The sequence below is a fragment of the Nothoprocta perdicaria genome, unplaced genomic scaffold, assembly GCF_003342845.1.
Source record: "Nothoprocta perdicaria isolate Ctin4 unplaced genomic scaffold, notPer1 scaffold_67, whole genome shotgun sequence".
NCBI classification, from domain to species: domain Eukaryota; kingdom Metazoa; phylum Chordata; class Aves; order Tinamiformes; family Tinamidae; genus Nothoprocta; species Nothoprocta perdicaria.
Window position 1 is genome coordinate 2,811,383 of NW_020455943.1, and position 23,509 is coordinate 2,834,891.

General features: G+C 44.3%; 1 protein-coding gene across 1 annotated transcript in view; it reads left to right on the plus strand.

Moving 5' to 3' along the window:
* The first annotated feature begins 276 nt into the window (after nucleotides 1-276).
* The window catches only part of YAF2 (YY1 associated factor 2), a 29,233-nt gene continuing 6,000 nt past the window's right edge, over nucleotides 277-23,509 (plus strand). Inside the window, exons 1-3 of the mRNA XM_026050259.1 lie at nucleotides 277-302; nucleotides 398-523; nucleotides 22,771-22,923. Coding sequence (XP_025906044.1) covers nucleotides 277-302; nucleotides 398-523; nucleotides 22,771-22,923 — 305 coding nt within the window. The remainder of the gene's footprint in view (nucleotides 303-397; nucleotides 524-22,770; nucleotides 22,924-23,509) is intronic.

The following is a 23,509-nucleotide window of genomic DNA, read 5'->3' on the forward strand; positions in this document are numbered from 1 at the left end:
GGGCGGCGAGGCCGAAGCGGCGCCGGTGCCGCCGAGCGCCGGGGCCTGCGGGCGGCCGCTGGTTGGCGGCGCCGGGGACACGTGAGGGAGGAGGGCGCAGCGGCGGCGGCCGGAGTTTCCCCGACAGCTGGAGGCTGCGGCGGCCGCGGCTCCTCCTCCTCCTCCCGCTGCTGCTGCCGCCCGCGCTGCTCTTCCTTCCCCCCTTCCCCTTGCCCCCCGCTGGAGCCCCCCGCGCTCCTCCGTGTTGACAAACGCACAAAGGGCCGCGGCGCCGGCATGGGAGACAAGAAGAGCCCGACCAGGTAGGGGCGGCAGCGGGGCCCGCGATGGCGGCGGAGGAGGAGGCGGCGGCGGCCGCGGCTCCCCCGGGGCTGCTCGTTCGCTCTTGTCTCCGCAGGCCGAAGCGGCAGCCGAAACCCTCCTCGGACGAGGGCTACTGGGACTGCAGCGTGTGCACCTTCCGCAACGGCGCCGAGGCCTTCAAGTGCATGATGTGCGACGTGAGGAAGGGCACCTCCACACGGTGAGTCCCGGGGGAGGGGGGGCACCCCCAAAACGGGTCTCCCTTTGGCGGTCGAGAACCGGGCCGGGGCGGGGGGTCGCGGCGAGACTTCGTCTCGCCGCGACCCCCCGCCCCGGCCCGGTTCTCCCGCCGCGTTCCCCGTTTCGCTCCCCTGTGGTGTCTCTTGAGGTGGATCCAACTCTTGGAAGCGTCGGCGCATCGGGATGACTTCCACTTCCCTATGGAAGTATCCCCTGAAAAACCAGTGACTTCCCCCAAAAAGGCTCCCCCCCTTTTATATATTTTCCCCCATTATTTTCGTGTTTCCCTCTCCCATAGCGCCCGTCAGAAACGCTCGTGGGGCGCCAGCCGTTTCCCACGTCTCCCAACCCGAACGCGCGCGCGCCTGGCGAGTCGAGGGGCTCCCCGAGCCCCCCCCGGGGTGCCCTCGCGCTCTTTGTGCGCCGTGAGGGATATTCCCAAGGGATCCTTTGTTGTGGTTGTCGCACCTCCCGGCTAATCCCGCCGGCGAGAGAAGTTTGAGGGGCAATAAAAGTTGCAGTCCTGTCAAAAGCAGGAGTCGCGTTGGAGGTGTCGTTCCAGGCGACGTGGGATGTGAGCTACGGGCGAATGTGGTGTGTTTGGGATCGGAAACCCGGGGTTAAGTCGTGTTTGTTTTACCAGTGAGATCCTGCTTTATTCCTAATGCCTCTTTCCTAGACTTCGGGGGAAAAAAATGAATGAACATCCAAAGCCCTTCTGATTACTTCAGCTTGGAATTCTAGTTGGTCTTTTAAGTAAGGGAATCTTTGGATGAGATAAATGTGCCAGGAGGAATTGTATCACTCATGTGTAACGTGGTTTACAGTCAAAGTTCAGTATTTATGGAGTCAAGGTTTAGTATTTATGGCACAGGTAGGTGGGTAGGGATCGATAATATTCAACAAAATGGTAATGCCGAAGGAATGAATGCAAAATCCTTAAAACAGCATAAATGCAGGTAATAGTCCTTTTAAAAAAAAGAAACAAAAAAAATTATTCAGTTTCCTAGCCAAAGTCAGCATAAAATAGTGTTTTGTCCCACTGGAAATTGCATGGGATAAAAGCACTAAAACTTAAGAAAAAAAATTGGAGGAAATAAGAAGGTAAACCAATATTATTGTGGCCTTTCCTTTTTCTCTGAATATTTTGGGAGCACAGTATAGTGCTTGAATTTTGATGTCCCCTTCCTTCCCCACAGTGCTCTGATACACACAGTTTTAGTTGGTGTGTTGATGTTTTTGTTTTTTTTTCTTTTCTCTAGTCCAACACCACAAAACATGTGTAGCTGACTGGGTTTATGGAGTTCTCTTTCCTGTAAGGTTTAAATGGGTTGTGTTTTCATATGCGTGCAAAGTCCAGGATTTACACATCGCATGAGATGACGCTTCAGACCAGGAGATTTTAGGCCCCCAAATCTGAAATTAGAATTGAGCTAGCGAGGAGAGACCTTTGCATCTCTGGAGAGAATCATTAGGGTGCCAAAGAGGCACAAAAGGCCATTTGGGTGGATTTTTTTTTTTTTTTTTTTTTAAGGAGCTGGAGTCCAGGAAACCAAATTAGGGCCCTGTTAAAACATTTGCTCATTTTGCTTGTGCAATCAAGTGCTTTTCATCAAGTGTTGTTCAAAATAACAGTGTTGTGGCATTCAGATGACCCTGGGAATTAATTTTTTTCTGGCCAACCCCTTTGCACCAAGTATGGTGGAAAGCAGGCAATTGTAGTGAAGATGAGTATATTTGAAAGCCATTGGAAATTAGTTATAAAATTGATTAAAACTGCTCTTGTTTTCATAGTAACATAGTACATAGTACATAGTAACATAGTACAGTTAACTTTGTGGGAAATATTTTCAGGTTGGTGTGTGGTTTCACTGCTGAATAATTTCTTCTCTCTGAAAGAATTATCTTCTATGCCAAAGGCGAGACAGTGATTATAGCCTTGAAAAACCGGTGGAATTTTTGACATGAATAAAAATGATTCTTATGACTTCTTGATTGTATTTTAATATACTTTTAAACTGAAACAGGCTGTTTCATGGCGTTGAATTAACTTTGTCTGTGGCAGTATCACCTTGCATGGTTAATCCGGGCTCTGCTTGGATGGAAGACCTCCAAGACAAACCCTGGATGCTGCAGCAAGTGGTGTAAGTGATTCCCGAGGTGTCAGGCTTCTCTTCCCTGCGTTTCCTCGTAGCCCCAGCGTGGTGCTGGACTTGGATGTGCCATGAGTCAGATGTAAGGCTGCAGTATTTTTTGCCAGTTAAAAATGCTGTTGCCTTCTGCTGTAGAGCAGTTTCCAGAGCTTGGTAATGTCATCAAGGTGCTAAATTCTCCCTGTGGATACGGCTTTCTTATTTACTTGCTAACCTAAATTGTTCTGTGTTGTTGCTGGGGTACCAATAAATTACTGTGTTCCTCTTGATAAGAGACTGTGCTGAATATAGTAATTTCCTATATGTGACCTTTAAAACATTTCGAAATCTTTCCAGATGAAAGATGGTGTAGATGTAAGGAACCTAGGGCTGTAATAATCATTCCTTACTTGGACAAATCTCCTGCTGAAGTTCATTAGAAGCACAAGTAAAGAATGCTCAATAGAACCCTAGCGCACTGTGGTATAGAGGGAACTGGTAATGAACTCTATATTTAGGTTGCCTAATAGTTTCCATTATGAAGAATTTGTAAGATCTCCTTGAGAAGCTCTATTGTTTGCAAAAAGCCATCGAAGTTTGGCAAGAGGAGTCGTCCTTAGGCCAAATAAGTGGTTTGATTTCTCTGCCCCATGAAATTGTTTAAGTTTTGCCGAGGCCGAAACACTTGGGAGTCATCGTTTCCCCCCTGTCACTTGGGTCATGCAGGGAAATGGAGTAACAGGACACTTGAAACCAGCACCACTGTAAGAGCAACAGTGGCGAGGAGGCTGTGCAGACAAGCCTGGGAGGAGCCAGGGTTTAGCTCCTGAGATCTCCTTGTGGGATTGCTCTTCCCAAAGCGCATTGCCTCCATGGGCATATCCCCATTTCCTTCCTTCCTTCTTTCTTTCCTTCCGCTCGCTATGTGGCACTGTCTGCATCAGTGGTGAGTGAGTACTGCTGTCAGGGGCGTATGGATGCTACTGGGATGTGAATACGGGTTGAATTTCAAGAATTTGTCGAGATCCCTGAACAGACCTTATTGCAGCAGGTCATTGCTTCCCCTTTTTATCTTTTCTTTCTTCCAATATGATGGGTTTTTCCTTTTCTTTCTTTTTTTTTTTTCCTTTTCTTGACATCTAATGTGGTTGCTTATGTAATTCAGGCATGTTACAAAGGTTCAGAGTCCCAGCCTTGCTGCAGGGCATAGTGGGAATAAGCACGGAAGAGCATTATATCTAAAGGGATATATATTTACTGGGAATAACCACGGAAGAACATTATATCTAGAGGGATATATATTTCCTGTTCTCTCCTGTCTTTTCGCAGACTGCATTAGCTCTCCCTCCCTTCTTGCATCCATCTTCCCCAGGTCATGTTAACACTTTATTGCACAGGTAGTGGGGTAGCATCTGGATTTGGAAATATCTGTCGCTTTGTACTTCTTGCTTTGGTTCTGAAGCTTGCAGATGAGCTCTGGTTTGTGGTTACCTGCTCCTGTGTCTGCTCAATGTAAAGGAGGAGCACCCAGGGGAGAGTTACATGTAGAACTGCAAATCTGGCTTTTTTTCCTTTAACTTTGAATTATTTGGTTTGATACTCTGTTGCCTTCTTTTAACATTCAGAAAAAGTGGTCTTGGCAACGGACCTGGTATGTCCCGCTTTGGACTAGACAGCATTTCTGATTTTTCAAATGAGCAAAATGGGCAGAATTCTAGAGTATATTTTTGCAAAGAGTATTCTCTAAATTAATAATAGAAGGGCTGTTGTACAAAGGTTATGCTTCTTCATGCTTCTTATGCTGTCATTTTATTTAATTTTCAGAACTGCTCTTATTATTCAGTAAAAACTTAGTTCTGAACCCGCAGAACACCCTCTGTAAACCCAAAGCCTTTCTCCTCCTTTTGGTGAGGGGAGACAGGGAGAGTAAGGAGATAAGGTAGGAGGCACAAGTTGTCTTCTGTGAAGATACGTTCTATGAGATGTTGTCCTCTCTCTGATGAGAGGATGAGCGTGTTGATGTGTGACAAACGTGTTGGGCCAGCTGCTCTGTGCAGCTTCATGTGCATAACAGAGGCCCTGAATTCCATAGGCAGGTTGGAGGAGGGCCTTGCAGGTTGGGATCAATCTGTGTAGGATCGGGAGTGGTGCCTCTGACACCTTGGACTGCTCGAGTGAATATATACGTGTATATATATACACATAGTTATGAATTATATGTGTGTGTCTGTGTATATACAGATGTACATGCACATAGACACACATGCACATATGTATATGTGTGTGTGTGTATATATATATATATATATACATATAAATCCTTCTGAATGAGGGCAGGTCTTGCAAGCCTTGTGCTTTATGGATCTCCATTTCTGTGTCGCTCCTTTTCTCTTGGCTTAAGGTCCACAAAGCCAGCTATAAATCACAACCAGGCAGAAGAGACAGGCAGAGATATAAGGAACTTGGGGGCCATCTTTGCACTTCAGAAATGCAGTTTAGAAATGTCTCTGACCAGCTCCGAAATACAAGATCCAGGTCTCTCTGAAGCTGTCGTGAGTTTGTTTTGTGCTTTGATAAGCATAAATAAAATGCTTGCTTTTTATCTTGGCTATCAAGGTCATTTTTCTTCAGAAAATATGTGCAATTTGTTTAGTCATGTACCATCTGGATGTTTATAAGCACAAATCAGCCGCATTTAGCCCAATCTGCCTGTATTCCCACTGAGCTGCAGCGCAGCCGAGGACGGAGCTGGTGCTTCCCCGTGCGCCGCTTCCCGGTGTCCGCTCTCCCCTGTGCCTCCCAGCACGTCGTAGCCTCCGGGTGTCTGTGTGAACACGGGCCTGCTGGAGGAGGAAAAGAGCAAGAACCGGCTGCCGTGCGGATTTTACGAGGGTGAAGCCACATCAGCCTAACGTGCTGGAGAGCTGCTCCTTATACGTGGTAGGTGGGAGAGGAAATGTTTGCACGAGTGAGGGGAGGTGGAACAAAAATACCTAATACTTGCTGTGCCCAGCTCTGTGTTGCAAGTCTTGTGTTGTTAGCTGAAGTATCAAGTTATTATGAGGAAGAATATTAGTGAATAGTTTCCTTTTAGTCTGTGTATAAGCAGCAGGTAATGTAGACGTTCTGGACCTCAAATCTTTTTTATATAGTTTAAAAAGTGTTCTGTGCATCACAGTAGCAATTATTACGCTTTGAAAATACAGTGAAATTGGGGTATTTTGCACAGGGTAATGGAAATGAGGTTCTCTTTTGTTTTCTCATGAGGAGTGAAATAATAATAAAGTGATTTTATTTTATTGATACACATAGTTTGTATGAAGAATAGACAGGCAGTTAAAAGAAGATAAAAGCTTATTTCTGAAAGACTACATAACCTGCTTTTCTGAAAAAATAATTCTGTCCTTAAATCTATGTAGTTTGAACCTGACAGGTATTTTAATCCATTACTTCAAATAGCTCATGAAAAAATGTGTGTTTGTTAATTGTGAGCTTGGTATTTTTAATTTGACTTTATTCTATGACTCTTTTTTCATGCTTGCCCATTGGTTTTGGTTTAATAGAGTCTCCGCAAAGCGGAGCAAACGCTCTGCCTTAGGTTTCAGGCTGTGACACGGTGGGGCTGTTCATGTTAATCCAAGCCAGATCTCAGCCTAGGTTGGTTGTTTCCCTTTCTATCACATTCAGGGTGGTGGCCGTAGCAGCAGCCGGCTTCAGCCTGCCGTTTAGGTGGCTGTCCCTGGGATCTGGCCTTCTGTGCCTATGTCTCCTGCAATTAAACATAGACAAACCAAAACCAAGTCATCCCTTTCCAGATAGCTCTGTCTCTGCCCTTCTCTGGTAACTGGAGCTGTCCAAGGGGTTATCTTAGACCTCATTAGGGAGTTTGCCCCCTCGAAGGCCCTTTTTGCCAATGGGCTCCAAAGGTTCTTCCAGTTAGGAATGGCGTATTCAGACGACTCATGCTTGTCCAAAGTCAGGAAATATGTATTTGCGTGTGTTTTCTATGGTTGTCAAAGTAATAAAGCTTTGAAAACACTTGGGTTCATTACGGGAATTCTTCTATGAAGGCTAATGTGCATCTTAGAGATGGCCTGGCCCCTCCCTGCTGCCTTACAACACAGGATGGAAAAGGCCTTTGGACAGCTTAGTTCCCTGAGCTGAAGGGTGCTCAGGAAATTTGGGCAATATCTGTCTGAGTTTTGTCACAAAAAGCCTGCAGTGAACCCCTGGAAGAGCAGTAACGTTTTAGCCCCCCTAGTTCTAGTGTTTTTTGTATTCTTGACATTTTTCTAGATAGATATCCAGCCTTTCTGTTCAGCAAGTTAAGCTCATTTGTACATGCCCTATTCCCAGTGAAGTTTGAAATTCCCAATATACTTGTTCTGTGGTTATTGGAACGTGGTTTTCCTGTTCACTCATCACCTTCTCTCTCCTTCTGAATCTTTCTTTCCTAGACAAACAAAATTGCACCAGCCTATTCAGAGGTCGCAGGTTTCTTCAGTGTTTCTTGTGGTTCTTTATTCTGACTTTTCCACTTCTGCCCATGGTACTTCTCACCATGTTGCCTATGAACTGTAGCCAGACCTTCAGCTTAGGCACTGCTAGTGTAAGTCTTAGTGGGGTTGCTCCCTTCCAAAGTCTGACTTAAAGAGCTCTTGGTGCTGCCTGGAGTGAGAGTTTCCCTTTGGTGCTGCAGGGCTGTGATGTTGACCCCTCTGTGCTGTGATCTGCTCGGTCCAGTACAGTCTTATATCCTTTTGGGCTGCATTTTTACGTGGCTATTTTCTGTTACTGTGCACTTGTCTGGCCTAATTATTAGCACTTCGTGCTCTCTTCCTTAGATTATACTTATTCATTTGAGTCATCCTGTGTCAGGGCTAGCCTGATACAGTTCTCATTATCTTTCAGCTTGGTGCAGTTTGGTTGTTTTATTCTTTAATCCTATCCACGAATGAATATATTAAATAGTAAACCTTGTAAATGCCTTCCTACTGCTACAACTGATGGTTGAGAACTACTATAAAATAATCAAACCAACCCACTGCGCACGTCACGTTGGGCAGCTGCCTCCCTGTCACATCTCTGTGCGTTTGAGGGAGAGAAGGCCACGTCTGTGGCTGTGCCACGAGTCAGGGCTCAGGGCGCTTGCTGCCCTCCCCACTCACTGGGGCAGTTTCTCTGTTGGACAGAAACTGGACGTGCTCAACCCATTGGCTTTATCCTTTACACTGCTTTTGAGTGACAGGTACAAAAACGTCCTAGGATCTTTCTGAGGTTCAAAGTTAGGCTGAATGAGCCTCTGTTCCCTCAATTTTGTTGTCTCATGTCGTGATCCTCTCCCCTGTTCTGTAGCACTTGGTGACTTTACCCTCTTCCCATAGATTTCTGAATGATTTGTTTTCTAGAGTGAATTTCGTTAGGTGCTACTGACTGCCACGTGTAGTGTTCAGTAGCCTGCTCAGTTTCCTATTGCAAATTGTATTCATATTCCCTTGTATAATTTGATTATATGGAATTAAACTTCTATATGGAGAATAAAGAAGCCCTCACGCCATCTGCTCTTAGCTTGCTTTCTATATTTAATAATGGGAATGCTTTTCCTTTCTGTTCCCATTGTTGTGTGTTTTCCTTTTAGGCATTAGCGGCGAGTGCTTCAATATGTTTAGCTTTGTGTTGTTAGTGGGAGCAGCATCGTGGGTTTGAGTTCCACCAGTGCCGTATCTCACCGTACCGTAGTCCTGCTCGTACCCTCATCTGCTCTCAGTAAAACAATCAGCTGTCTTGGGCTGAAAGCCCTACCTGGAGATTCAATATGATAAATAAAAGTCTTGCTGATAAGGAGGAGGCTCTTGTACTGTCACCTATAGAATGGTCAGAAGTTACACCTGCCCTGTGACTTCTTTGAAGTTTATTGCTTGCCGTTGTCCGTGCCCCCAGTGCCTGTTTATACCCTGGGACAAGTATCTGTGCCTCTCAGCTTGAAAGTCAGGTGAAGGCGCAATGTTTTGCAGGCAAATTCCCAAGGGAATACCTCTAGGTACGGCCTCACCAGAGCTGAGGAGAGGGGAGGGGATCCTGCCCCTTTTCCTCAGCTCTGGTGAGGCTGCACCTGGAGTGTTCGGGGCAGTTCTGGGCTGCCCAGTATAAGAGGGACGTGGAGCTTCTAGAGAGGGTCCAGCGGAGAGCAACCAAGATGATTAAGGGAGTGGAGCATATATTGTACAAGGAGAGACTGAGTTGGGCCTGTTTAGCCTGGAGAAGAGAAGGCTGAGAGGGGATCTGATTGACATGTGTAAGTTCATGAGGGGGAATGCAGGGAGGAGAGGGCCAAGCTCTTCTCAGTTGTGGCTAGGACAAGGGGCAATGAATGTAAGCTGAAACCCAGGCAGTTCCATCTCCATGTGAGGAGGAACTTCTTCCCTGTGAGGGTGACAGAGCCCTGGCACAGGCTGCCCAGGGAGGTTGTGGAGTCTCCTTGTCCGGAGGTCTTCAAAACCTGTTGTGATGCCGCCCTGTGCTCCGGTGTCCCTGCTGGAGCAGGAAGGTTGGACTAGAAGATCTCTAGAGGCCCCTTCCAACCTCAACCACTCTGTGCTTCTGTGACATTTAACAATGCTTTATCTTTGCAGTCGCAGAACACCAAGTGTGCCCTCTGTGCGCTTTCCTGCGGGAGCTTTCCGGGCTGGTGGCGCGGGGAGCTGCGGGGAGCTGCCCGTTGCGGAGAGGCTCCCTGCGCGGGTGCTTGTGCGGAGCGGGCGCCAGCGCGGCGGGCGCAGCTGAGCGGCACGAGGCGCCCGCAGCCGCTGCGCCCGCAAGCCCTGCAGCCGCCACCGGCACCGAGGCTGCCGGCCCCACCTGCAAGCTTGCTGCAAGTTCTTTCCTGCCTTTTTTAGGAGATTGGGGTAGGGCCCGGGGGAAGAGAGGCTTGGATAGCTGAATGGAAACTTTCCTGTTCTGACTTACTGGAAGTCTCGGCCTAATCTTTAGGCATTTCTGTAAAACTTGAAAATAGCCACATATTTGACTACATAGATGAAATGACAGGGCTCATCAGGAAGAAAATGTGTGAATTAATGGGAATTTTAAAAATTATTTAAAAACATAGAGCTAACTCTACAAGCTGAAAAAAGTTGGTTTGGCGCATTCAGGGAAATTTGTTTCTTACACGCATAGTCGCATTGGATACTCAAGTGTCCTGAGCTGGGACTTCTGTGTTTGACTGGGGAAGGAGAAATGAAGAGGTGAGTGCTGATTCTGTGACAGCATCTTCTGTGGAGAAACCAGCTCCACCAGGAGCATTATGGAGGTTAATGGTAGCAGGGAGTCTCTCCCTCTCCTTAGGAGTGGTCATCTCTGTGGGGCTACCTCGGAGTGAAGGAAGTTCCTGGGATGCCACAACCTTCTGGCAGGGTCAAACACACCCAGCGGTGCAGAGAAAATAAGAAATAAGGTCGGAAACAGGTTTTTTCTTCTTTGGTCACAACACTATCCATGCCAAATGTCTGTCCTGCTTTGCGCCACAGTACCTGCGCTCCTGCATTGGTATGAACCCCATTTTTTGACCTTGTTTTTTTTTTGCACACATCCAAGAAGCATCACAATTTGTACAGGTAGGGGCCAGAGCAGCCTGTGGAATCCAGCCTTTTGTGGGACTGGAAGGTGGGAGAGGTCACCTCCCCATGAATCCCAGGGATTTAGGGGGCTGAAAGACTGCATCCAGCGCCTTCCCTGCAGGCTCCCAAATGCTGCCTCCTTGGGGCACGTTCTTAAGGAAATTGAGCTTTCTGAGCACTGCTTGTGTGTAGCAAAGTGGCATCGAGGAAGCAGAAGTTGGTTGATTTTATATGTTTCTCAAACGGGACATTTTCAATATAAACATCTCTTAGGGTGCACGTCAATGAACCACGTGGTTTGTGGCGCGTGGGGAAGAATCTTTAGTAACTCATGAGGGCTGGACGTCTTAAAGATGATTGTTGAAAAAGTAGCATTTGAGAGATGCTTTAAAAACCATTCGTGAGGATGAATTCAGATTTTCTAAAGGCCCCGATACAGATATTTCTGCTTAGGGCAGACCTTTGTGCACTGCACCAGTCATCTGCAGGAGACTTGCTGGCCTCATCTGCTAAATGCCAGCTGGAAAATAGGGCATTCCCTTAAAGGGAATGATTAAACAGGGACACTGCCTCCAGGGGTAGTTTTCTGCACATTTATACAGTGACTGATAAAACCATATGGGTTCTGTAAGTCTGTTCTAATTGAATCAGCTTTTATTGAAAGACAGAATTGCTAGAAATGCACTGAATGGATGAATTCCAAGTAAATGATTCACACGGTAAAACAACTAGGAATATTTAAACACTGGAAATTAGAGCCCACTGAAGGCTAGAATTAAAATCTATAGTATGTGTGTAGAAACTGCGTTGTTACTCTGTGATTCACATATGAGTCTATTATATTTTCCCATACAGACCACGAATTCAGTTGTTAGCAGTGTCAGAATTACTGCGTTGTATAATTCGCAGAGGCCGTGTATGCGCTGGGAGCACTCTAGAGTAAGGTAGAAAGGATGACCATGAAAAAAACAATTTTACATAACCGAGTCGATTCCTGTGTGTTGAGGATTTTATTTTATTTTATTTTATTTTATTTTATTTTATTTTATTTTATTTTATTTTATTTTATTTTATTTTATTTTATTTTATTTTATTTTATTTTATTTTATTTTATTTTATTTTATTTTATTTATTTTATTTTATTCCCGAGCTGCCCCGGTGTGGCAGCGAGGGGCAGCTCCTCACGAGCGGCTCCGTGTGGCGCTCGGCGCATTCCCGTGGCCCCGCCGGCTCCGCGTGATGGCACGTGGGGCTCTGCCACCCGGGCTGCTCCCGGGACGAGCGTTCCCGGCCGGGAGCGCGGGCCGGTCCGCGCTGCAGCCCGAGCGCAGCCTCTCCTGCTCGTGCTGGAGCGGAGCTGCTGGCAGCCGCTGCCTGAGCCCTGCGAGACGCCGAAAGAGGAGGCGTTTGGAGATGCGCGGCGCCGGGGAGCATCCTTACTGCTTCGTGCTGCTGCGTTCTGCTCTGCAGACCCCGCGCTGCCAGGCCTCCCTGGCCGCAAGACCTGCAGTGCTGCCTAGTGCCACGAGCAGCATTCTATCCGCTTTTCCTTTTGTTTTAAATAAGATTAACAAGGTGCTTATGCAGAAAGCCAGCATTAATTCCTGGGCAGTCAGGAGGTAAGTTATGAATCTGCTGTGGCAGTAAAGGGACAAATGTTTGTGCTGGCTTCTCAGTGAAGTTGAGCAAGCATTTTCTTTAGGTCTGGTGTATTATTGACCCCCTGCATGCCCTGATACTGTGTATCAAGGTACAAGCAGTATATTGGGGCAGTTAGAGACTCTTGTTGCATAAGCTGCTGTGCAAAGCGTTTGCAGAGTAAAGGGTCTTCCATTGAAAGGTAACTGCGATTTAAACACGGTTTGCTCGTTCAGCAAATCTAGAAAAATTAAAAAAAAAATAGTTAGTTTAAAAGATCAACAGATTAGTTTCACAATTAGTCTCAATTTTTATAGCTACTGGCTTGCACATGCGTGGAGAGACATACCCAGAGCTGAGTGGGGGTGCGCACATGTGTAGATTTGTTGGCATTTCTCTCTGATTATTTTGGAATGATTCTATGTGTTGTCCAGTGGTACTGAAATCTGAAACATATTTCAGGACATGACCGAAAGTCTTGAAAACTTCATTGTTGTTTTGAGGCACCTCTGTTGAGAGGTCCTTAAAGATAAGGAATCTTTCTGCTCCCGCACTGCTGGATTGCGGGCAATTACACTTGGATTGCAGGCACAAGTGCACACGCTTCATGGAGCTGCTAGAAAGGGTCCAGTGGAGGGGAACCAAGATGATTAAGGGATTGGAGCATCTCTTGTACAAGGAGAGACTGAGTTGGGCCTGTTTAGCCTGGAGAAGAGAAGGCTGAGAGGGGATCTGGGAAGTTCATGAAGGGGGAATGAAGGGAGGAAGGGGCCAAGCTCTTCTCATTGGTGGCCAGTGACAGGACAAGGGGCAATGAGTGTAAGTTGAAACACAGGCAGTTCCATCTCCATGTGAGGAGGAACTTCTTCACTGTGAGGGTGGCAGAGCCCTGGCACAGGCTGCCCAGGGAGGCTGTGGAGTCTCCTTCTCTGAGGATCTTCCAATCCCACCTGGATGCCACCCTGTGCCCCGTGCTCTGGGTTTCCCTGCTGGAGAAGGGGGTTGGACTGGATGACCTCTAGAGGTCCCTTCCAACCTCCACCAGCCTGTGATTCTGTGTGATTCTACACCGTAACTACAGAGATTTGTGCGTAAACTGAGATAAGTGGTCAAAAATGAAAGACTGAGACTTTACCTTCTGGCTTGCATTCCAGTAAGATTCGACAATTCACTATGTGTCGGATCAGCTTAATGGCTGTTGATTGTCTGGCTTATTGTGTGAGGAGAGTTGTTGTGATGACTTAATGCATGTATTTGTGTTTCAGGGCTATTGATTTCTTTCTGCATTATAAAGAACTTCTTGAATCTTAGGAAATTCTTTATCTGTGTATTTTTAAGTTGTGACAATAAGATTAGGGCGCTAAATCTCCTTTATATCCATTTATTTATTCTGATGAAGAGAGAAGACTAAGTGAAAATGTTAATTACTCCACACTTGTGAAGTACCTGGTCTTCCTTTTGTGAAAGTAAGAGGGTGAAGAATTGTGTTAAAAAGAATGGCAGAAAGGGCCAGAGGAAAAGATAGACAGATCTTATTACCTTCTATGCACTACTTGATGTGGAAAATTCTGAAATACATATATTTTATTTTGGAGCCTGTTAGGCTTTCCATCATCTCTAAATCCAAGTCATCAGTCCGTTTTGGGAAGGCGTATTCCAGAGGGGCTCGCTGTAACCTGCCCTGGGCCCTTCAGCTGTAGAAGGCCAGCTCGGCTGTAGCTTACAGTTGGAGCTCCTCATGATTCGTGTCCTTTCAAAAACACCGGTGGGGTGTTATATACTGCGTTGTTGCAATACTTCACTGTAACTGTATCCTATAGAAATTACTTAAATGCTGTAAAAATGCCCCAAACATTCATACTTCAATATTCTCCTAATAATATACATTATATGAATGCTGTTCTGCTGACAAATATTTCTAAATACATTTCTTTTTTCATACCCTTTGGAGTCTTCTGCTTGTTTAAAAAGCTGTTTACTGTAAAATAGCTCCACAGGCACCATTCCAGCTTGCCCACTCACTTGCTCCCTCTCTGCATCTACGTTCATTGGAGATAAGAAGTAACTTTCTATTTTTAATGTAATTGATATAATTACTGTCTTAAGATATTAAAGAGCACGGATCTAAGTAGCTAGAGAAGTGAGAACATGTCGTGGAGCAGTTTTGGGTAAGAATTAGGGAGGCTACGATGATTAAGTAGAAAGTATGCAATGAAAAGCTTTTCTTGAGGGTTCAGTAATGACCGTGAACTAGAAAAATGGAGATTAGAGTATTACTGTGGCTATCAGATTTCTATTAGCTTCTTGAGACATTAATATTTAGGATAGACCTGTGTGGAAAATGATCTTCATATAAATTATAAGATATTTAAAGCCTGTACATTTGTATTGGGAAATGATTCAGTCTAGTAATGAAAGAGCAGGGGAGGTTGGAATTATTCAGCTTTGATCTCAACAAGGTTCTTTGGCACTTAGCAGTGTTCTGTTTGAAGTTTTTGAAAAAGACTGTACTACAAATATCACAAAAAAGGTTTTTTATTAGGCTCTGATTAAAGCTGACCTTGTTGCTTCCCAGGGTTTTGTTTAATTCACAACAGCATATTGATAATTTAATTACTTAAAATGGAATAAACACGAGAATGTTAGTTTTTGTTTCATTATTCATTCAAGGAGCTCATACAAGAGGAAAAAAAAGCATAATTATTGGCTTTACAGGAGTTTCACTTTTATTTTTGTTGGCAGTGTCAGGAGGCGTTGAGCAGAGGTACCCGCAGGCTTCTGCAATGCTCTGCTCCGTGGAACGAGTGTGTGTTTTTCTGGGTGAACTGGAAGTATCAGGGCTCATTCTGGCTTGCAGCTGCACTCTTAAAAACTCTCATGGAAGGATTCCAAATAAATATGTTTTTATACTTTATTATTATTATTATTATTTAGGATTTTGCTTTTAAAGTAGTGAATAACAAGAGTCTTTGTGAGACATCTGTGAAATTGTCCAGCCAGGAGTTGATGGTTATGCAACTATTTCACTATCTAATATTAACCTTTGCTAACATGGTATCATTAGAGTGAAGAGACAGGCAAAACCAGTATCAGGTGGATTTTCTTTGTTGTCTGGAGGTAGGAAAAGGTGATAGATGATATAAAAAGCTAAAGGAGTGAAACGTTAATGCAGAGCAGAGCATCATCACAATGTGCAGTCCTAAGTGTGAATATCTAAAATGCAGCACTTTTAGTATCTGAGATGTCCAGCCAAAAGGGGAGGGCAACTTCTGCCTTTCAGTGCGTCACCTCATGCTCTAAATCTTCGAGGTGTCTATGGGGTGGTGCAAAATGCGTTTTTGCTGTTAGGGAACAGGTTATGCATTTGATCATGCTGATCATCAGAAATGGTCCCCATCCTGTTATTTTTCTGCATGAAGACCAAAACTGTAAGAAGGAGATGACTGATCTTAATCTATTCAACAACCTGTCTTCCATTATCAGATATTATTTCCATGGCAATGCACTACGAGATAAAGACAAGTAAAGACTTTCAGTCTCTCTCCTTGACAAAAGAACTGAGGGCTAGAAAAACTAAGACGTGGTTCATGAGACATTTCTGATGTCCTCACTAAATGAGATAAGAGCAAGAGTTGGTAAAGGCAGTCGTTGGTACTGGCAATACCAGTAGCATAATGGAAATTAGAGTCACTTCTGATAAAATTAAAGAGTATGGCCACCCAGTCAGGCAGCGACACACACGCATCCCACAGGAGAGGATGGAAAGGAGATGCCCGAGGTGTGGGGGCCCTGGAGAGGAACCCAATGTCTTCCAAATGAGGTCAGGTGCAGTTTAAGAAGTGCCGGCAGCTTCCACTGGTTTTCTAGGGAAAGAGGAATTTTCTGATTCCCTGCAGAACGAGCTTGGAGTTCGAGAGCGGCCTCTACAAGTTCGCACTTCAAAAAGAAGATGGACCCAAAGGGGAAGTGTTTGCAAAGGAGGACAAGATGTGCATGAAATAATAATTAGTTCTATCACAATCACATGATGCTTTTATCCTATGATACATATTATTGTAGGGTACAGGCTGTTTTCAAGTATCTATAAATTTTTTTGGAGGTATGGCATATATCAGTGTCTGATTGTACATTCTGCTGTGGCCTGATATCTTAAAAAATAAGCATTTAATGGCCTGGGGGTGGCACAGAAGTGTCTGCCATTTTGCAGAAAGAGAATTTGAGTTTTAATCCTAGAGGATATTAATGTGCAATTACTTTACTAGAAGGTCCACCTGTGATGAGGGTAGAGGTTTTGAACCTGAGGAGGAAGGGTTAAATGTTTTCCTCGCCACAGATTTGGCAGTAATTTTGAGAATCTCATAGATGATTAATGCTGTATGAATTTTTATAATAGTATTATCACTCCCTCTGCATCATCTAATTGGCAGGGTTGTCTGCAGCAAGGCAATTCAGTAAACTTTGCTTTATCAGTGGAAGAAAACTAACCTAACCAAAGTTACAGAACATTTGCAGAGGGCTAAGAGTGCACGTGGTGGTTACTGCATATCACTGTTTTCATGATACTTCTCCTATGTCTGAGTTCTCCTCCTTTGTGCTAGTAGCCTTGGGGATAACAGTGCTGCTCTTCCCTGAGACAATGTTGTGAGGAACAGTGCATTAAAGATTGTGGCCCTGGAACTGTAGCAACAAATGCCACCTGAGACAGACGGAACATGAGGATAAAAGTCCCCCATAAAGAAGAAGGTAGATCTGTGGGTTGCATCTTTGTATGTAACTGAGGGGAAAAGTCAAGGGAAGAGACAGACAACAGAATTACAGACAAATGGAGGGAAGAGTTTGTGTAATTAAAGTAAGGATGGCTGCTGTAGCAAAATTTTTGCCCTCCAGGTAGAAACCAGATTACTTAAATAATGTAGAAGTTGCAGAAGCAGCTTTCTGTGCAACGTATGGAGGAGGGCAAAAAACAGAGGGCTGGGAGCTGGACGAGAAGCAGTGGCATCGTCATGGTCAGTCTGTAATGGTTGTATTTTTTTATGACAGAGTGCTTGTTTTTGGGAAGGTTCTTTTTCTTTCATAAGCAGTTAAAAGGAAGAAGAGAGGGAGAAAGAGAGAACAGAAAGTGGGATATAGAAAAGCTTCCGGCGGTCTGGGGAGCTGATTGACTTTCTCTGGTGCCTGCAGTTAGTTTCAGGTGTTCCTCCCTGGACAAGCTCCTGGAGCTTGTCCTCCTACACTTTGACTGAAGATGTTTATTTTGGAATTACCGACTTTGTTTTTAAGGTTCCTACTACCTTATTCAAAACCACAGAAAAACCTACTTTATAAATGCATTTTTTTGCAACGACCTCTTACTTTTTTTGCCAAGGAGACATCATAAGGAAACATACAGTGAATGTGCAGAAAAGCCAAAGCATTTCTTGCCATCCTTGTGTGCTGGTCCTGTTTCCATCAGCATCAGCTTCCCTGGCTGCAGATGACTTGTGTAAGTAGATTAGTTACTGCTCGCACGGCCTTTTGGCAATAGTGGTTCTGATAATTAATCCTTGGAAAAAACCCTGGAGAGTGAAATTGAGGGCACGGATTGACTGGGTTAGTGGTTCCCAGTGAATGAGGGCTGCCTGGCTGGTGAGACGGATGTTGTGAATATCTGAGGTGCAAACGGAGCAGACGCTCGTTAGCTGAGTCCTGTGCTGCGGAGACCCTTAGGGGTAGGCTGGGAATAAGTAGCAGATTAGAAGATTTGGGAGCTTTTTTTACCATGTAAGCATCTATCCAAGTCTTCTGAATCATCCGAAAAAGAAGAATATTTGGAATTTGAAAAATAATGTGGACTATTTTATTTTGGAGAAAAAGCATGCTGTGCCCAGGGACAGGACCACAGCAGTTAGGTTTCTGTTCCAAATATTTCTAAGCTCTCTTTCTTGAGGGATGAGTCTGCTGTCCTGAACAAAAGGTCAGTGTCTCCCTGCGGGGAGAAGTTTAGATAAGTAGGGCTGCTTAGAGATTAGGGGTCCTTTGGAGAAAGTCTGTCCAGGCCTGTGAAACTTACTTGTTAAGTAACGATGATCTTTTACAGAAGAAGAAAGAAGATAAAATCGTGTGACAAGGGAAAGTTACAGAATATACCACATAGAGGATCTACAGAGAAATAAATGGTGAACTTTGAAAAAATACAGCACTTTTTTCTGAGGAGAACTGGTCTTTCCTGCGAATGAAAATATGACAGGAAATAAGATACGTGTGATAAGTGTGGAGGCTAGAGCTGCTCTGATGGAGAGTGTAATTTGACAGTGTGAACATCTTGTCTGCCTCGTTCAATTCTTCTGTCACTCAGAGGTCGCTTCCTAATATCCGAAAGAGAAACGTGAGTCAATGAAACAAAACCAGATTGGTGGCTTATTAGGCTGCAACCATTGCATACTGTATAGTTACAGCATAATGGCCAGCAACTTCTCCCTGATTTCCAGGATGGAGCAGGATATATGTAATTTCTTAGGAATTCAGTGAACTTAAAGCACAATTGTATCTGTTCATTTATAGAGAAGTCGAAGCAGACTCGAATATTGCGCTAGTTATCAAAGGAGAAGTGAGACAAGTAAACTGACCAGAGATGTAGACTGAAACATTTGACTGAACATACTTGATTCTAAAAGCCTTTAGTTATTTTGCATGTGTAGCGCTTTGCTTTAAGAAATGCATAATTTGCTACTTGGAACAGGATAAGCTTCTGGCAAGGGATCTTTGTCTGAATTGCAGCCAGGAGATAGATGAACCTGAGAGGAGGAAAGGGAAGGGCTCATTGGAATGAAAGCTCTAGTGGGGGGATATTAATTCTGGGTCCTGGTCATCTGTTGAAGAATGTTTTTCAGCTTGATGGAAATGGCATTGTTCTGCTTTAACTCAGGATATTCTGCTAAGTTTGGGCAGTAGTGTTTAATGCCTTCGGAAAGGAAAATGTATGAAACATAAGAGGTTTAGCTTCAAGGAAGAGTGTGCATTTGAGGATGTCTCCACCATTTATTTTTCATATTTTCATAGTATTTACCCCGTAAAGTGCATACTATAGAAGACAACATGAAGACCTTAGTCCCCCAATAGGTTGAAAAGTGTGTGAGATTTAGTTACCTCGTCCAGCTTTCCATGCAGAAGATTGCTAAGAGCCCCTTAAGGGACATGCATTACGCTGCTTCATCCACCAGAAGAAGAAATCGTGCATGGGGCCTCTGCAGCCTTCGGCCCGGCCTGCCGAGGCACGTGCCTTTCTTCAACATTTCCAGAAGAGCATTTGTCAGCTGGGATGGATTAGTGGGAGCGATGGGAGGCGGGAGAGTTGGGACAGCGAGAGGAGGAGACTGTTTGGCATCCTGGGCAGGGGAGCACAGGGCTTCTCAGGGGCCAGGCAAGACCCGTGCGGCTGGGTCCAGCCCCAGGGCTCGGGGGGCTGCTCTGCTGGAGACCATTCATGTCCCCTCCAGGAGCAGGGGGTTGGACTAGATGATCTCTAGAGGTCCCTTCCAACCTCAGCCATTCTGTGACTGGGATTCTCTCCGTGCTGCTCAGCAGCTGTGGCCAGCTCTGTGAGCCCACGGTGTGTGGCACCAAAGGGGTGAATCTTCACCGAGTCCCACATGCAGGGAAGCCTCATACCATCCCACCATCCCAAATGGCTTGGGATCGGTTTGGACTTGGTTAGGTTTGCAGTTGGTCCATGCAAAACTTACAGATCCTCCTCTTTGTTTCCAGGCTGCAGTGCATGGACCATAGAGGAGGTTCAGCACGTAAACAGTTTGTGGCAGTCAGAAACCCAGCTGAGACTCTGGGCAACGCAACAGACTTCACGTTGCTTATGGACCCAACTGGCTGTAGAAGTAGCACCCCCCGTGTAAATGCAGTTGTGCCCTAGGGGCCTGAGTGAAATAAATTCAGCCAGGCGCCAGCTGCGTAGCCTGTTTGCTTGGCCCACTGCACGTCTGATGTGCGGCTGGGCTCACTGAGGGCTGCCCGTCCTTCTGCATGTGCTGATAACCGAGTGTGAAACCCTGCACGCTGCCTTGCTCTGGGGAAGGAAGATGTGGGAGGTGGGGTTTGGTTTCCAAGCTGATCTACTTTGTTGTAATGTAACATCCCAAACCGGTTAAAATTCCTCGGGGGGGGGGGGGGGGGGGATTATTGATGAAGATCAGGGTGGGGGAGATTAAGGAAGGACTGCTTGAGAAGTCCCAAGTGATGTAAGAAAAAGAAGGTATTGAGTTGTGCCCTCAAGCCATTTCTCTTTCCCATTGCTCAAGTTCCAGATATTTTTCATGTCTAGATAGGCCTGTAAATTGCTTTGGTATAAAGCCTTTCTTAGAAAGCCAGCAACAAAAACTAGCACATCCTTCTTGGTATTAATTATATGCTCCCATTAGGCGCATCAGCGCCGAATGAGTTAATGCACAGATATCCTAAATAAACAATTCTCTGCGGCTTCTGTAAATACATCCCCTCGAACAGCAGCAATACCAAATCCCATAAAATAAAATGCAGTCATATTCTGCAAAAAGAAAAACAGAGTAAACATGGCTTAAATGATGGTAATATCCTCGTCGATTAGCATTCATGGGATTTGTAGGGAAACAACAGAGCTGTTCTTGAATGTTTGTATTAGTGTCTGTTGGCTCTTTCTTGCTTAAAAAAATGCGTTTTACGGCATCGGTTTTATATAAAACGTGCACTTTCACAGGTCCGCAAAAGGAATGTGCTAATAGAGATGTGGAATAGAAATGTGCTTCAGTAGAAGCAGGCTGATGGCAGCTTAGAAGAAAGGTAATTGTGTCTAAAAAGGAGAACACGAGTGCTAGAGAGGCCTAATAACTGAATCTGTGATGCTTAGAGTCCTCTTGAAAAAGAAAAGCTTAGCTTAGTCCATTGGTATTGTTAGAGTGCATGGATCCAGACCATGGTCTTCATCTCTCCTGGAAAGAATGGGGAGCTTTTATCTTTTGTAATCGTCTCTTGGTTTCACCTGTAACAATTGAAATGAGATTATGAGAGGAAAGTGCAGTTTTGAAGACCGTACATGTAAACGAGTAACACACCTCACATTCATGAACTGCTCTGTTCTGAATATGTTCAAGAAGCAAAGTATTATGAGATGTTGAATTAAACAGCAATGTTAACACCGTCTATATTTACTTAATCTAAAGTAGCCTGTTAAACCAGAGTCTTTAACTGTGTTTTTGAAAAAACGTAGTTCAAAATGTTGTATTTTGGTGAATTATCAAAAATGACTTTTGTTGCAGTATAGCGTCTTCCCTTGCCCTTTTTTTCTCTACAAGATGGCCTTTCTCTGTATAAAATCCTGCTTGAAAGACATCACTGAGCTACTCGAAGTCATGAACTGGTCCCTTGGCTCAAACCTTCCCGAGTGGTGCAGTCACCTGGTGAAGCTGCATGGCTGGCAAGGCGTTTGCAGTTCCTTAGCTCCTCCTGAGTAGCTGAGCAAGTAATGGAACATTTGAAAGGATAAATCAGTGTTGAGAGATGTGAATTCATTGCTTTTCTTAATGATTTTTTTAAAAGAACTGAATGTGTCATTTAGGAATGAATATACATAGCATAATTGACACCAAACTTCAGCAGGAACTGACAAATCAAATATACATTCGACAGATGAGGATTTTCCATATTTATCAGTGAAAGGGAATATGTTTCAGAGCAAGTGAGAACATAAACAGTCCAGTCTGGTTTGGTGAGAGGAAGTTAGGCCAAAAATATTCTGTGAATATTCTGTGAAAATATATCCCAAGTGAAAATATATCTCAAAATTAAGGATGGATATTACGTCAGGAGGAATAAAACACATTCAACGGAATACCTTGTTGCAACAAAACCATGCAGAGCTTCTGGATTTATTTTTAGTGCGTCTTCCCAAGTGTTTTTGGTCTTAATTGACTTCAGTTCCTTGTGGCATGGGGTTTTTTTTTCCCCCTCCTCTTTGGCTTTTTCATTTGTTTTACATTATTAGGTACCAGATAAACTCTTGGAAAGAGGAAAACATCTCATTTCCTATTAAAATCCTTGTACTCTAATAATGAATAAAATAAAAAAGAGGCAATTTTCGAAGGAAAACATATCCGTATTTCAGCAAATATACAATTAGTAAACTGTTTTTAGTTCGGATTTAGTTGAGGGGGAAAAAGCAGTGTTGGGTGTTGGAAGTCCGGAAGCTTCCGTGGCCTCCATGTGGAGCGCGCGTGTCCCGACGGCCACAGCCGGAGGCTGCTAGAGTGCGTTGCCTCCAGCCAAGAACCTGATAAAAAGGAAGCGCCTTTCAGCAGGATTTGCCGTTGCTTTGGGGGAACACGAGTTGGAAGAGTAAGTTTTGCTCTGTCCAGCTTATGGTGGCGGTAACTTTGAGGGTTTGGGGGTATGTGGTGACAGGAGCCGCGGCTGCCTCCGCTCCTCCTTTGGGAAGGGAGAAGCGGGTTCCCTCCCAGAGCTTCAGCTCCCTGTAAGCCTGGGTTTAACAGCTGGAGGAAGAGGGTACCTTGAAAAGCCCTATCTTTAAATCCTGCAGGAAAAATAGAATAAAATAAAATAAAATAAAATAAAATAAAATAAAATAAAATAAAATAAAATAAAATAAAATAAAATCTGTTGTTCCTAACAAAAAGCGAATCAAAAGGCTGCCGTGGTTTAAATTCGGTGTGGTGTTCTAATGAAACGATGGCAGCTGGATAAGTCGTATCGGTATTTGATTGTGTACTGAATGTTGCTGTTAATAATCAAAGTGCAGAGAGTTTTGAGACTGATGTTGTAAAGTCTAAGCATTATGTGTATGTGTATGTATGTGCACACAGGAAACCTCGACCTGTTTCTCAGCTGGTTGCACAACAGGTTCCCCAGCAATTCGTGCCCCCTACACAGTCAAAGAAAGAGAAAAAAGACAAAGTAGAAAAGGAAAAAAGTGAAAAGGAAACAACTAGCAAAAAGAACAGTCATAAGAAAACCAGGTAAATTTTTTAGAAACTTTTGTAGTATTGGTAAATATAATAATGAAAAAGTAAGAAAATGCTCTGCATTTTACTGCTCTGTGAGTGCTGTGGTAAACTCTTTCCAAAATGAGGCTAAATAGTTGTGTTAAAGTTTCATTGTTTTTTAGGCTGCCTATTAAATGTGAAGAAAACCTGCAGTTCAGAACTTTGACCAGAAGATGGAGATCAGCTGAGAATGAAAGAGGGAATTGGGTACTTTTGCTAAGGGGAACAGATGTCTCTCACACCGTATGAAACCATGGATAGGCAAAAGGGATGACACTTGGTTTTGGAAAAGAGAAGTAAAGAGAGCAACTAGTTTTATGCAGAATAACAGGAAAGAAACAAAGATTCATTTTTTGGTTCCAGAAATAATAGGAAAGTAACAGTCATTGATAGCCTTGCAAATGTAGAATGAATTTTGGAGGCTAAACTAAGGTATTAATTGTGACAGGGCAAGGCATGTAAATTTTCTAATGAATCAAAAATCCCTGTACCACATTCAGGATACTGAAGGAAACCTTAAAGCTCTTGGAATCTTAGAGAGAGCTTTCCACAGCAGCCC